This window comes from Heliangelus exortis, chromosome 3 (assembly GCF_036169615.1).
Source record: "Heliangelus exortis chromosome 3, bHelExo1.hap1, whole genome shotgun sequence".
Lineage (NCBI taxonomy): Eukaryota > Metazoa > Chordata > Aves > Apodiformes > Trochilidae > Heliangelus > Heliangelus exortis.
Window position 1 is genome coordinate 52,523,240 of NC_092424.1, and position 16,056 is coordinate 52,539,295.

The 16,056-nt window shown below is 40.5% G+C and overlaps 1 protein-coding gene across 4 annotated transcripts in view; it reads right to left on the minus strand.

Annotated features, from left to right (window-relative positions):
• The window catches only part of CNKSR3 (CNKSR family member 3), a 59,086-nt gene extending 47,459 nt beyond the window's left edge, over positions 1 to 11,627 (minus strand). The window contains exon 1 of one of the 4 annotated variants that reach the window (XM_071740603.1): positions 11,450 to 11,627. In XM_071740603.1, the coding sequence (XP_071596704.1) occupies positions 11,450 to 11,501 (52 nt within the window). In that variant the 5' untranslated portion in view covers positions 11,502 to 11,627. Of the gene's footprint in view, positions 1 to 10,473; positions 10,587 to 11,449 lie in introns of those variants that run through there. The other 3 variants (XM_071740604.1, XM_071740606.1, XM_071740605.1) reach the window with 3 other exon arrangements.
• Positions 11,628 to 16,056: the final 4,429 nt, after the last annotated feature.

Below are 16,056 nucleotides of genomic sequence, written 5' to 3' on the forward strand. Positions count from 1 at the left end.
CTGAATTGGGGATTTTTTGTTGTTGTTGGGTTTTGGTTGGACTTTTTTTGTTGTTTTAAGGTTTGGGGCTTTTTGTGTGTTTTGGTTTTTGTTTTGGTTTGGTTTTTGGGTTTTTTTGGGGGGGAGAAGTTGGTTGGTTTTGTTTTGTTTTGTTTTTTTTGGTACGTTTTGTGTATGATTCCTAAATACCAGCCACATCTGTAGGAAGGGCCCTTAAATATACATGGCTAACAAAGCTGTTAGGATGATGCTACAGGCAGAATGAAAACAGTTTAAATCTTAATTGAAAACTAGTTTTCAAAAGTTAACAGATTTTTTGAAAACACCCAGTGACAGTGAGGAATATCAAAGAAGAAAATATCTCTCAGTAAAGTCATAAGAGATAATTAACTAAGTTTCCAACTACCATTTCAACATATTGCTAATCCTTAGAGAACTGAGGATAATACTGGACAATAAAATTACATGCATCATGCTCAATTATACATGGGGTAGAAACCACGCAGTCTATTCAGTATTCTACAGCAACCAAGCCAAGTTGATTTCAGCAAAGCTATAAACATATGTACAAGCTGACAGGCTGGGAAATGAGTCCTTCTGTTAACAGCAGCTCAACAGAAGCCTCCAAACAGGTCTAGTTCAGGACTGACTACTGGAAGCTGGAATTACTCTCCAGATATCTTGCCCTGAGAAGCCAGTACTAATCTTCCTACAGTACAAGCTGGCATACAGTGTTGCTCATGGTACCACGGCCACATAGCACTGTCCTGCTGTCAATTGGCTTATTTCAAGAGGCAATTTTATACACTAAAGATGTTCACTAGCTTAGACCCCAGACACTGTGATGTGGTCTAAGATGACAAAATACTAAACAGTGTCCCAGAACAGTCAAGAGTATCTGCTTCAAAGGTTTGGTTCCAACAGCATCAGTGGAAAACTTTCCTACAGGTTTTGCCATTAGGGACTAGCACAGCAAGATAGGAGGGCTTGTGCTACAAAAAAGAATGCAAAACAGCAATAGAAGGCTCCTCTAAGTGTTTCTAGTTATACTAGAAAGATCTAAAAAGTATCAACTACACTTGATCCAATTACACTTGTTAGATGCTGCCTTTCCAGGCAGTAACACATGGTGCTGGTCATCCTGTGCAGCATTACAAGGTAGCTCACCAATTAAAGACACTGCACTGAGGCTAGAGAAAGTAGAACGGTCAGTTACTGCTACCACACATGCATCTGTTATTACTTCCACATGCAATCGTTTGAGAACTGTGTTTAAAAATATGAAATTTTTCATCAAATGCCAAGTAGCATGAGGTGTCATTACAGCTCTCCCACATACAGATCACACTCACTGCATTCAACAATTCTTTGGTATATCACATGCCTATCACATGCCTATTGATCAGTAGTACTTCAATAACCCTAGGGTGCATCCATGCTCCATTTTCTTAAGCAAGCACACAAATAATTTTTAAATGGTCAAGTCCCCTCATTTGTTGCGACTTGCTGCATTGCAGCCCTTCCCAGGTGATCAGTAGAGAGAGGATCCTGTAACTACAAGACTGAACCAGGCCCTACAAGTTACCTTCATCCACTCCAGGCCTGATGGAATGGACCCAGTTAGAGACCGACATACTTAAAACTCATAGACCTACTCTACAGAGCCCAAAGCATGATTCAGCTGACCCCAAAATAGACACAGAATGCAAGAGCTGCTGAGCCACTCTTTCCAGGCTCCAGTGACTATAACAGCAATATGAACATCTACATAAGTCACACCTTAGTCCCAATTTGAATGCCACCCACTGTACAGCAGAAGCAAATCACTTTCTCTCACCATGTGCTCCACAAAATGAGAGCCATAAAAGGACACCTGAAGGAGCCCAGATGTTTCACTTTATAAGCAATGTAACTGCACTGGGGGATGAAAATAGCCAAGACAATCATGTGAACACTATTTCCACTACACAGATGACCTTATTCAGGTTAGGTGGATCTGCACTGTGTAAGATAGGAACACCCCAAATTCCTCAGTGTTAAGTCCCTATCTTTAAAATGAAAATAACAGCAAATTCCTACTGAGAAGGATGCTGAAAGAATGCAGATTGCACAGAACCAGGGACACTGTAATAATCATGTGTTAAGGTTTAATCAAGATGAGAATTGCACAAGGCACAAAGTGGACAATTTGTCAGCCCCTAGAGACTTTGTTTCTCAAGGCTCTACTGTAGTCATCTTCTCTTGATACTTTTAAAATCTGAATAAAATACCACAACTAGCCAAAATCCTACCAGTCAGCATCAGTCCAGAGCACATACTCTAATAAAACAGTTAGTAGCAAAACATGGAAGAACCATGAAACTATCATAAAAGCATCCATAAAAGATCCCCCCTGCCAGTGAGTACCTGCTATGGAAGCCGAACATCTGTTTAAGTCCATTTTAATGCCCCAGCTTTGGCACTGTTGCATCAAACTCACACCTACCTTCCCAAATAAGCAGTGAATCTCAGTCAAATGCCAATATTACACATTTTTCCAGGATTACTATTAAATCCTAATCATAACTGAGAGAAAATCATGTTCTCAACTTTTTTTTTTTTTTTTTTTTTTTTTTTTTTCCTTTTTTAAACACAGTAACCTCCCTCATGTTATTGTGAAATACCACCAAAACCAGCAAAAAATAAAAAGGTTTCTTGGCAGGCTTGATTTCCAAGTTTTTACTTCAATCACATATGGATTTATTTATCTAGTATTATTGTCTGAAATAGTGTGAAGTATTAATAGTTAAAGATTATAAATTTTAATATGGCCTAAGTCCAAATACTTCATGGAATACTACAAATACAATGAGCACAGAATTTATAGCATATTTATCTTTTCTCTCCTCTTTCTTCCAAAGATTCCATTACAGCTTGTATTAGGAATGCCAACAACTAAACTTTATATTTTGACATAATCCTTTTAAAATTCTGTTTGGGGAAGCTAGCAGAATACAAACTGTAAGAATCCACACTCATATCAGAGTAGGTGTATCTACATTTTACTAGGTTCTCACTTTTACTCTACAGTACCCTCCAGGCACAGCTCCATCCTCTGTTCCCTGCACATGCTTTTCAGTTCACATTCTTCAGACATGTCTGAACTTGTTCTTGTAGCCCTCCTTCCTCATGGGAAGTTTTAAGTAGGAGAGGGTGGTGGGGAAAGTCTCCATCCCTTATTGTTTCCTTCCTCACTCCCACAGCCAAGCACACTCACTCTCAGCAGTGCAGTGTTAAGATACCACAGGTGTCTTACAGGTATTGTACCACAGGTACAGTATTCTGCCTGCTGAACAGTGGGATAGCTGCCAACTCAAAATTAAATTTTCAAGGCACTGAAAAGGCAGTTGAAGATATTGCTGGCCAGATGAAAGAGACTGGTAAACTTTCAGTTTTCTATTTACATGTCCACCTGTCACCAGAGGGTTGCCTTTCGCTCAACTCAGCAAAGTTTTCATAATGCTACTTTAGGAGGAGAAAAAATGTACTGGCAAGACTTGCAGCTCAGAACAAAGCATCTTTAGAACTGGTAATAGCAGTAATATTACAACAGAAGGCAAAAAGCCTCTCATTTGATAAGGGTCTTTTACAGTCTACTAAAGGTGGAAAGCCCAACCAGCCTGCATCACTGGCTCAGTAGACTCCCAATATAACCAAGGGGGGAAATACCTTGAGCCCTTCCTTTTGTTACAGCTAGGAAAGCATCTGTATCAGACAAGATAGCTTTTATTTGATCACACTATTGGCATATTGTAAAGATTTTTCATAAAGCATTCATCTAGAAAATTTCATTTCAGTAATACAAGACTGAGATAAGGAAAGATATTCATGATAAAAGTATAGCAACCTAAGCAGCATTCATTTTGCACACTCAAGACAGAGACATCAGGATCATTAGTCTAGAAGCATGTACCAACACTTGCTTTAGCAGAAGCCTCAGCCCTTGATGAGCACCAATTAAGTTTTAAATTGAGTTCTTTCCTTTGATCAAGGAGCAAGATAAGATCACATTTATGCCACAAAGCTTTGATTGCAACAGCACACCAGATGCTTTGCTTGCAAAGAAAGCCCCCAAAAATTAGATTGTCATTGTAGTGACAAAGAACTGTCTTCATATAAAAGGATATCAGAGCAGTATGTAAAAAACCTACCTTAACTCAGCAATGATACAATATTATAATTCAGAGAGATACTGAATGCATGCATGTGGACCAAAGTTAGAGGTCAGTGATTTGATCTCACCAAATCAAACACAGATGCTTGGTTTTGTCCAGCATGTGTCATGTTTGATGAAAATTATTTACATTTCATAAAATAATTTATATCTTAATAGATAATGAATGTTTAAAGCGAGTAAAACAGATTGGGCTGATTTTGTGTACCTGATGCAGGCACACATCCTTTGTACCCTGCAAAGACAGGAGCAGGCATACAGAAAACTGCAGGCAATTTCCTTGTTTAAAAAAAAGGGACCTGATCAAGAGTCTCAGACTCAGAAGTCATCTCACTCTGGTAACTCACTGTATACCCTAACATCAGAAAGAGATCCAGTCAAACAGCATTTTTATTTTAATTTTCTCTCTCTTCCTGCAGTCCTGTGGACAAGCACACTAAGATTTGTGAGCCATCCCATGACCACAAGGAGCCGTGTCCTGAAAAATTACCATAAATATTTGAAAGGTTACTGTAATGGCCTCAGCTGCATTAACTGCTGTGCACCCTTTTTTTTCCTCTCCCCAAACTAGCTTTGAAAACATCAGTGCCTCAGTACCTCCTCCTCTTGGCAGGACTTACATATTTGGGTATACACAAGACAGAACAAGGAGACACTGCAGAAATACCAACCTTTTCTGGAGATCAGACCTGACTGTAAAGTTGTTAGGGAAACGCAAGGTACAAATTAAGACCAATGTCATCACTTTTATGGAAAACAGACAACTGTAATCAACTTTTTCCACTTAATTTGCAAAGGCACTGTTTGAACTAAATCACTAACATACCTTCTGTGTGAAGCTTTCCTGTGAGTGGAAATCTTATCCTAAGACAATGCAGCAAACTGAAGACCGAGCAGTCTCAATGCCTCTTCTGTCTGTCTCTAGGTCACTGGTCATCAGCTGTTTGACTTGCCTAGAAGGAGCAGGAGCTCACCTGCCAGACCATGGCTGAATCCAGTCATTCCAGATTTAGATTTAAGAAATCAAAAAGGAAAGAACAAACACCACCAACACAACCCCAACCCTGCCTCAAAAAAAAAAGAAAACAACAAAACAAAAAAAAAAAACAAAAAAACAAAAAAACCCACAAAAAACAAAAAAAAAAAAACAAAAAAACCACAAAAAAAACCAAATCACAAAACCAACCAACAACAACAACAAAAAAAAAAAAAACAAACAAACAAAAAAAAAAACCAAAAACCACCAAACACTACTTTTGAATACTTGCTGACAAGCTGTACACAAGCATCACTCAAAACTGCAACTCATCTAGTAGCATCTGTTGGACAACAACCTCTTGTCAAGTTCTTTTACTTAATAAAAATGACAAATTTCAACATGCATTTTATCCAGGGCTCTGTACTTTTTCTTCGTCCTGTGCCAGACAGTATACAGAGGCATGATCCTCAGCAGAAAGGATCTCTAAGTGCTGAAAACATGGGATGCCAGGAAGAAGTGGAAGGAATGAGGACACAAGAATTATGAAAGTCTGATATAACTTTCCATCTAAAATGAGGCTTTTCCTATACAGATACATATACAAAAGACCACTGGTAACTCAAAGAAAAGTTTTAAAGAATTAAAAGAAAAAAGCAACTGGCCCATCTCTGACCCACTGGCCAATCTCTGCCCCCTTCCACTGAGTTAGAATGATTTTACCTTAATAAATAAACAACCTTACATCTCTAGTTGTTTAATACTGTGCCAGTATCTCGGTGCTTAACACTAGTAACAATGCCTAGGTACACACTGCATAAATTTACCTTGTATCACCTACTACCCTGTAACCTAAAATGTTACAATCAACTTTGTACTAAGGTCTATGATTTTAACATTTACCAGTGTTGCTTTCCAAGACATTATGGCTACAACATTCAGATTTTTGACTTCCTGATGTTTGGTTAAGACCAAACAGCAACTTAATGACAAATAAACAGAGCTGACTGTGTGAACATGAAAAGACCGGGTGGAGTTCGTGGGAGGAGGAAGGAGGGACAAGAAAACATCACCAACAAAACCAACAACAATAGCAACAAAACCAAAAACAAAACAACAAAAGCAAACAAAAAACTCCCAAACAAGAAAACCCCAAACAAACACAAACAAGCAAAAAAAAAAAAAAAAACCAAAAAAAACAACAAAAAAAAAAACACACCAGAACCAATAATCAGGTCTAAGAAAGTGCAACACAGGATAAAAAAACCATGAAAACGTGATCTAAACATATAAACAGAAATGCCAGCTCCACTGCTTTACTTTTTTACATATACATTAATTGATTTTGGCAATAACAAATAAGTAATTTTAAGACTGCAGCAGTACAAACTGGTTGTGCAACTTTTTACTGTGTTTCTAGATATATTTAGTATAGTCACCTTTTGCTAATAGAGCATTATGGGTCAGCTTTAGTTAAAATTTTGACTAAACCCTGAAGACAGTGGTAATTCAATGTAATTTCCTGAGCTAGTTACCAAATACTCCTTACAGATATTTTTGAAACACCACTAAAAAAAAAAAAAAAGTTTGTTCACGCTGTATTGACCCAAACCTTGTATCTATTGAACAGGATTCCACCCATTTGAGAGTACTTAAAAGGAAAGTAAGGACTTATAAATAAATAAATAAATACATGTTACCAAACCACAAACTTTTAGTGCTCTGTTACCCATAATTGTCTGTAAAATTCAGCCATGGTTTCCAGCTCCCAGCAGACACAGTTAACGTGTCTGACTGACCTTGTCAAAACCTCCCTGGGTAAGCAAGATAGCTCTAAAAAAAAGAACACCAGGCCCCCACAATTAATTGCTAATTATTAATAAATAAGTATACTTCTCCCTCCTTCTCCCAACCATATTTATAAAAAAATATAATAAATAAGCCCAAAAGCTTTACTAGGAATGTAAATTAGAGTATTTCATTATATAACAGGAGCCAGAATAAGTGATATCCATGAGCTACTGAGGAAGGGAATAACAAAACCTGGAGCGCAATAAAGACACCGAGGCAGCTGAGTGATCCGGGTCTACAGCTACAAAAGCCTAATTGTAATGGAGGCTCACAACAACAGAGGCATCTAACTGCAAACACGTCAAACTGTCTTTACCGTGTAAAATTTGGCTTGAAGTCACAACTCGCATAAGTATGTGAGGCCTGGGGGCAGGGGGAAGAGACAGATCAGGCTGCAGCAAACAAAGAGGAGGCACAGCAATGTTCTCCAAGAAGAGAGAGACATTTCTCACACAGGAGGCTCTGTCCCGTCCACTGCTTTCCTTCCCTCATCTTCTGAGGGATGACTTTAGCTGAGAGCCATCTCAGTAGCCAGGGGCTCCTGTGACCAGCGGAAGTTCCTCCACATGACCAGATCATTGTTTCCTTCAAATTGTTCCTATGCCAGTAAAATTAGGCCACTTTTATGCTGAAGATTTCTCCACGCACATCGCCATCTGGAAATAAATGGCAATGCAGAAAACTGCAAGCGCATGATCAAACAAATACAGTTAGCACTGCAGATGTCCTACAACTTCCATGGCCACCCACCTGTCCCACAATAACCTGAATAACTCCAGGAATCTCTCCTGAGTAGCTCTGGGTGTATTCACTCTTGCAGGGTCACAAGGGAGGACTGTGAAATATGGGTGAGGACTCTGAGACCAAAAGTATCTTAACCTGCACAGGAGCCCGATGGCAGGTCAACCATAATACCATCCAGATATCTGGTTAAACCCCAGCAAGTATCAACCCAAAAATAACACCCCACAACACCATCTTCTCAGAAGGGTCAGGAAAACAGTAGAGGCTATATCAAAGAGCACAAAGTCCATGTTAACCCAGCCATAAGTGAAATCAATACAGCACCTTACCCAAAGAAATACCTCTTCGTTGCTGAACATGTCCCCCAAATATTATTTGAACTTACATCACACGACAAGAGAAAGCTATAACTATATCATCATTTCTTCCAGACAAAAATGGAGGAGGTGCTTACAAGAATAATAGATAGTTTTCAAACACTGATGCTGTAGCTAAGAAGTTATCACAGCTTTGGTCAAAGCTTGAGGAAGACTTCACCTATACAGAAAACTGCAAGTGAGTAGAAGCTTAACTCTCCCTCAGCAGCTTTAACTAGATCCACTCTTATTAGCTACATAGCCTGCACAGCCTGACAGAAAAAAAAAAAAAAAAATAAAAACCACCCTTGTTCACAAAAAGATATCAGCATTCTAGAATTAATTAGCAATAAGAGACAAGTAACTGCATTTTGTATCAACCATTGTTGGTAACAATGAACCAGGCACTTTTTATTTCAAACCTGACTACAAAAGCCCAAAAATGTTCAGCTTACTAATCCTACATACATTCTACTTTAAAATCTAGATAAATGCTGTATAAAAATAATAGAAAACAAAGTTCTCAGGATTAAAAAAAAAAAAAAAAAGCAAGTTCATCAACAGCAAAGCAGCAGTCATACAGCTTATTTTAGAAGTTTGAGGTTTGTTTTATGGAACCAGGGAAAGTTTCCACACTTCTTTTGGATTGGAAAATTTATTTTTAAAAAATAATTTATAGGTGTTTGACTGTTAGAAATATTTGGAAGGGGAAAAAACCCACCATCACAGTTCCTGAAGAAATATTCTCAGTTTTATATTGAGCATTACAATGGCCTGTGCCAGATCATTTATTTTCTCTACTCTCTATATTTTTCCAAGATGATTTTATCATTATATGATAGGCATGCATCACTATCTGCAAAACCAATCTCCCCACTGAGAGCTGGCATCTCCCACCACAGCTATTTATGTCATTCTTCTAGAATACATCTCCCTGGCACCACAGGCAGTGGGTATCACCAGACAAATACTTTCTCCAGAGCTTGACCAGTTCAGTGAAGATCATGGCATGTGTCCCCTCCAATCACTTGTTTTACAAAACTGACCTTAAGCAGCAAATATAATATTCATAATTCAGTGTTAATACTAAAGCAAGATACAGACTCTTGGATCATGGTCAAACAAAATCCAGTGGTTGAACTACACAGTAAATAACCATTTGAGATTAAAAATAAACTATGAAACACTGTGTTAATAAGGCTGTTAGTTAGCTATTAAAGTGTCAGGTTTGATGTGCAAAGATGAAAGCGTAACCATAGAAAATATTTTCCACATCTCATTTCTTTACTACAGTCTTGTCATACAGGGAGTGACATAAAATGATGCTGTGCACAAGAGAGGTTGAAAGCATACCTAGAAACTGAAAAAAAACCAACAGCAGAAACAAAAGTCACCAGCAGCCTTTAATTTATTCCTTTGCGTTTCATAGGACACGTGTTTGCATTAGTCAGAAGATCCACCTCCCAAGGACAGCCAGCCCTCAAATTAGTCTTATGTAGAATAATTCGACAGTCCAGCCAAAGAGTTACCTGTTCAAGGAACCTGAGAGTAAAATAAATTATGCAAGAAAGCAAGCCAAGCATGCTCAAGTATAATAAAGTCTTTTAAAATGATTAGCAGCTTTACTCTTTAATCTGGCAAGGCAACACACTTTCAGCCCCAAGAGAAAAAACAGAAAGAAGTAAAAGCATTATAGAAATATTCCACATGCCAAAGAAAAAGGCTTATTTCATTGGAACAATGCACTCCTGTTTAAGTCAATACCAATCAGGGGGGGAAAAAAAAAAAAAAAGGCTGCTTGGAAGGTCCCTTTCTGGCACCGGCCCCTTCATGCACATGTTCACACTCAGGATAGCTGGGAGTATCTATCTCGCCCTGTATGAAAACATGAGTCTGCTTTCCAAATCTCCCCAAGCCTTGAGCCGAACTACTGCCAAGTGCTGACCACAGGCACGCAGGCTAATCAGCATTATGGTCCTGAGACGGAGCAGTAATGGCTGCTATAAGTAAATGCCAATTCCAACCCAGGGAAACTTTCACTTCTGAAAGCGTTCCGAACTACACATCAAACTCTAGCAAAGCATGTGAAAAATACTTTGTGTGACAACAGACGATCATGCTTAAATGTAGTGCTACAAGAAACGAGAAGTACATTTCCTAAATCTTAAACTCCTCCCCTAATTCATAGCTACTTCCCTTTCGATTTATTCCCTGCAGGGCAGGAACTGCGACACCAATATCCCTATCGGCATTCAGAAAGCATTCGGAGTCCAACTTCATTTGACAAAACTAAGTTTCAGCTTGGCTTCGAAGGCAAATCCGAAGACACCCACCACGGCAGAGTTTCTCACGGGTGCAGCCCACCCTCCAGAGCCCGCTTGGTCCCCACCTTTGCTCTCCCAATCCATGAGCTCCCCGGAGCTGAGAGCAGGGGACAGGCTTCCCAAACTCACAGTCTTCCTGATGTCAGCATCGTGAAGACTCTTAGAAACGGAGTAGGAAGTTTTGGTGGGCGGGAGTGGGAGCGAAACAAGTACACACAGCAGAGATGAAAGGTGGGAGGGAGGGATGGATGGAGAGACAGACGAAAGGGCCGCTATTCAACTCTCTGAGCGGGAGTCCAGCGTTTAAATCCCATCACCGTTAAGCGGGATTGAGAGTTCTTGCTTATTTGAGCCAGTTTACAAAGTTTTCGCTTAATTTACAAAACTGAAGTTTTTGCGACAAGTCGGCGGCTTTTGCTTGAAAACTTGGAAGTTAACTTAGTAACTATTCTCCTTCAGGCAGAGACAGTACCTCTGTACAAGCGGACTGGCCAGCACGACCACGGAAGAGGCTCCAGCCCCGGGGAGACCCCACTGCCAATACACGCACCCCGAGCCAGCCACCCTCACTCAGCCCAGCGGGAAGTTGACCTCCTCTCTCTCCCATGTACAGATTTAAAAAAAAAAAAAAAAAAAGAAAAAAAGAAAAAAAAAATAGTGATGGTAATAATAATAATACAACGCCAACTCCCCACAAGTGCACCAACTCGTGAGGAGACAAGCCAGGAGGGAGCAGTAAACCACCAACTCCCAAGCAGCACGTCCGGGGAGTCCCCGGGGCTCAGCCGGCGGGGCGGCCGCGGAGTCGGGGCCGGGGCTGGCACCGCCGCGGCGCTGGCAAAGGCCTCATCGGCCATGCGGCCGCCCGGCTCCGGGAAGAGAAGCCGCGGTGGCCAGAGCTACCCTGCGGAGCTGTGGGTCACCTCTGAGCCCGACACCGGAAAGTCCCTTCACTGCAAACCCGGGCAAGCCGGCGCCTTCTTACCCTTAGTCCAGTCCACCACCTGCTTCGGGCTCCACTTGGTCACCGGCTCCATGGTGCGGGTTCAACGCCGCCAACACCAACCCCCACGGGAGACCGTCCCAGCTCTCTTCCGTACGCGGACTCGTCCCCTCTCAAACTCCCATCCCGGCAGCACCGCTCCGGGCCGCCCCCTACCCGGGACTGACTCCTCCCGCCGGACGCGGCCGGGCCCGCCCCGTTGCCGCTCCGCCCCCAGGTGCTGGGTCCCCTCCCGGCCAGGCCGAGCGTCGTCTAATGGCCGGTTCGGTTCGGCCCGGCCCGGCCCGTCCTGTCCCGGCCCGTCCCGTCCAGGTCCGGTCCTGTGTTTCTGTGTTTGCCAAAGTGATCTCTAGAGTGATCTCTACTGCAGACCCTTGCCACAGAATCAAGAAGCAAAGCTTCTCGAGATCTAGTTTGGGAATTAGTAGTTAAAAAAAAAAATGGGCTTTTTCGCATGTTTACCTAAAAAAACAAAACAAAAAAACAACAGAAAAAAAAAAAACAAACACAACCAAACAAAAAATAACCTAGTAATTTACTTACTCTTTTTTCTTACTTTTTTTTTTTTTTTTTTTTTTGGCTGAAGGCAAGTCTTTAGGTCTTGATTATGAGGTCAATTCGTTATAGCAAATTTATTTGTTTGCTTATTAGTTTGTGAAATAATTAAACCTGTCAGTTAAAACGCGGTTTGCCACTTTAACACTGGTGAAACAGCCAAAAGTTTGACTCCTCGTGGAACCATGGGTCACTCAGGCTCAAAGAGTAACAAAACGTTTCTACACACACCACCCCCCCCTCCCCAGCTGAGTAAACGGATGGGCTTGGCCATGCACCCTGCAAATGGTTTCACAAGGGTTAATGTCCCAGCCCTTCTGCTGTAACTACACAGATGCTTCCCAAGGTTGCAGGCAGGAAAGCAAATGTGTCTCGCTGTTGGTGTCTGGAGCGTTCATCTGCTGTAGTCCTTATCTCTCACGGGTCTTGTGTTTGGTTTGAATAAGATACGAGCACCGTATTTTGTGAGTAAGGCATACAGATTCGGTCACTCGCTAGAAGATTGCCAATCTGATAAATCCATTGTTCCTCTTTTGTAATTTGTGCACTTTTTTGTAATTTACAAAACAAAAAATCTGTTTAATTTTTATGAAGCAGGACGATATTGCAGTGACTCTCAGTTCTTTTATTACATTATGTTCCCTGGAACCAGATGCTTCACAGCCTGCTCTGGACAAATGAAATGGGGTTGACAGGGAAAGACAGCATGTCTCCAGTACCTGTGTTACTCTTCCCAAACCCAGACTGCAACTGTTCTGCTGTATTGATTTTTCTCATGATTGTGTCTTGTCTTTATCTGAAATGAGATTAACTAGTAGTCAATTTGCATGATGCTATTAGAAGTTCTGTTAGTAGAAGGTATTTTTGTTCAAAAATACTCATTGTCAAAACGCATTATAAAAAAAACCCAAAACAAACAAACAAGCAAACAAAAAAAACCCTCTGTCTGATTGCCAGTAATGACAAAAAAAAAAAAAAAAAAAAAAAAAAAAAAAAAAAAAAAAAAAAAAGCGCTGCCCCTTGCATGTCCTCAGATGCTCTGGGTTAATTTATGAGTTTTGTGCCATTGTGGTGCAGCAGCAAAGGTTTCCTTCCCCTGCTTCCAGGCTTGTGTAGGAACAGATTACCACCTTTCCAGAAATGAGCATTTTTTCATCTGTTACAATTTTGGAACGATAAAAGTGATTTGATATGCAAAGAAGATTCAGACCAATCATTCGCTGATTCCCTACTTTCGTTGTTTTCTTCCTTTTAGTTTTGCTTGCAGTCCAGGGTTTCAGAGGAACATCAGGTTAGTGTGTACATGTGTAGAGTCTGGCAACACCTAACTCAGTGGGGACCAGGATCATGGTTCCACAGCCATGGATGCAGCACTGTGCACTCTCCTATAACCCCGCGGCAAAGACTCACAAAAGAGTCATAAACTCGCAGCCGAACCCCAGTCAGGTTGGCAAAGGAAGTTACAGAGTGTCAGCTTCAGGTTTCTACCATGGCACCTGGTCAGCAGAAGGAGGGCAGATGATTCATTGTAACAGAAATGGGGAAAACTCTTGCTTGAATCACTTGGAAGACTCAGCAGCATCACTTCAGCATTGATGTTGACTCTAGTCTGGCTCAGTACTAGATTTATCATTTTATCTAAGCACAGTCTGATTGACCCTGCCTCTCAGGCCATAGTTTGCCATACCAAATCTGTGTACTCCCAGGACACCAGCTTGGATCTGGTGATAGCTGGATGAGCACATTTCTGACAAAGTAGCTGAAGTGTACAACAAGGATCGTACTCAATTTTTAAGCTGACATCAGAGGCACAGGCAATGGTTGATCGAGCACAAGGACCTGCTGGTACAGAGAGAACACAACAAAATTAACGGACTTTAATGAATTTGGACCAGGTTATCACTTTACATCACCTGGTTTCTCGTGTCCTCTGACCTCTGCATCGTAGTCTCCCAGTTACCAGGCTTGTTACCAGCTACCAGGGCTGTGCAGCCGGTCCCTTTGGGCACCGCAGATTTACACCGGCAGCAGCCGCTCTGCACAGCTGCAGAGCTCTCCGCCTGCGGGGATGCCGGCTGGAGTCTTAAGCCCCTTTCTCCAAGAGAGTTAACTGCTTTTACTTATCTCTAGAGAGGTGTATAAACAAGCGTTTAGCCAAAGTTCACATACCAAGTTTTAAAAGTGTGTTTTCTGTTCAGGGTCACAAGTTATTTTTCTTAGTGAATCAAATTTTTTAGAGGGATAAGCACATTGCGATTTATACCTTTGAGTGGAAGGGATGTTTATCCTGTTTGGCAAAGCATTGCCCAAGGAAGTTTCACTGTATTTTAGTACATCATTCTTTAAAGGCTTATAGATTATTTAATATTCACTGTTGAAAACTGACACATTTAAAGTATCAGGAACAAAAGGCAGCGCATGAACAGAAAATCCACTCCTTGCCCTTATGGACAAACCGCAGACGTTCATTAGGGAATAGTCATTCCCCTGCCTTTTGTCACTCCTAATGCTTCAGAGTCCCTCACTGCTACTGTCACTACAAAAGTATTAGGATTTACATATGATTTTCCAAGCAGTACCTTACTCACACACGCGGTTCACAGAAGTTTGTAAGACTTTTTGCACAATAACAAGAAAGTTTTACCCTCCCTAGGTAGAACAGAGAGCTTCCCGGTAAGGTCAGTGAGCATTTAAAGTTCATTTGGAAATTGCAACAGGTAAATTAACTGAGTCAGAATGAGTCAAGTACAGAACTGGGTTTGGTTCTTTAAGCATATAATTTAAAAATTCGCATTAATGGGAAGCTGTTGTTGTACAGGAATCAACATCCTACTTCTCACCTTAGAACTGGAATTGTTAGTGATGGATCTCTTCTGTACATGACAATGTGGGGGATTTTGGTGCAACCTATTGAGAGAAACAGGTCTGCCTAGTCCTTTTATTAACTCAGTGTATTCAGAGTCTTTTTCATCTGAATGGGATAAGGATGATGGCCTCTGGTTCTTCCTGGCTCGATCACACTTTGGAAAAACAATGTCCTAGCCATGCCTTCCCTGCATCCAGAGAGAACAGAATGACGTAGGTGTAAATTCATAAAATACTCTCATGAACTCAGAATTATTTAAATAAAGCAATTAAATTTCAGTGAAACAAAAATAGTTATTTCAGATTGGACTAATTACATAACAAGTTTTTCTTAATTATAATACTGATTGCTGAGAAAGGAAAATATTAGAAAGATATGGATTCTGCCCAGTGCTGGCACCAGTTCTCCTTGTGACCTGGACCAAATTATTATTTTTTTCTTTCTTCAGACTATTTCCTTTCAAAATAACTGAAATATCTCCAGAAATAAAAATACATTTCTAGCTCCAGAAAATGGGAGGGTTTCTAAGTCTTGAAATGCTTCTAAGTACAAAGGCATAAGAAATAAATAGTTAGATGAAAAGACAGATACAAAGAGGTTGTAATGAATTTGCTAAATGAATTCAGCTTTGTATCTACCCACAGCTGGCCATACTGTAATGTGTATTGTGTAAAAGGCCTATGATTGATTTATCAGTAACCAAAGTAAAGTTAGGAATACTTACATATGTCAATTGCTCTATCAGACTTGCTGTAGACTTTTTTTACCCTTATGGTAGCCTTCCTGAAGTATTTATTTCCTAAGAATAGGTCTGTATTAAATCCTGCACTTGGATTGTCCCTTTTTTCTTTCATTCAGGTTTGAAACAACCTACTAAGTGTGTAAATATAAATATGTCTACATATAAAAATATGTGTGTAAATATGTACACTGATGATACTGTTCTAACTGAGCTAAGCACATGTAGAAAGTGAGTAGAAAGGCCTGCTCTCAAACTTTTACTCAAAGAAAAATCCTCCAGACTTCATAGAGGATTATTTTTTATCATTCAAGTGTGCAGAAATAGGCCTTGAATTACCATATATTTATATTTTTAATCCACTATGCTTTTTTTTAAGCAAGACTCAAACCACCGCACAGAAATAATTTACTCCACTGCACCTTGTGA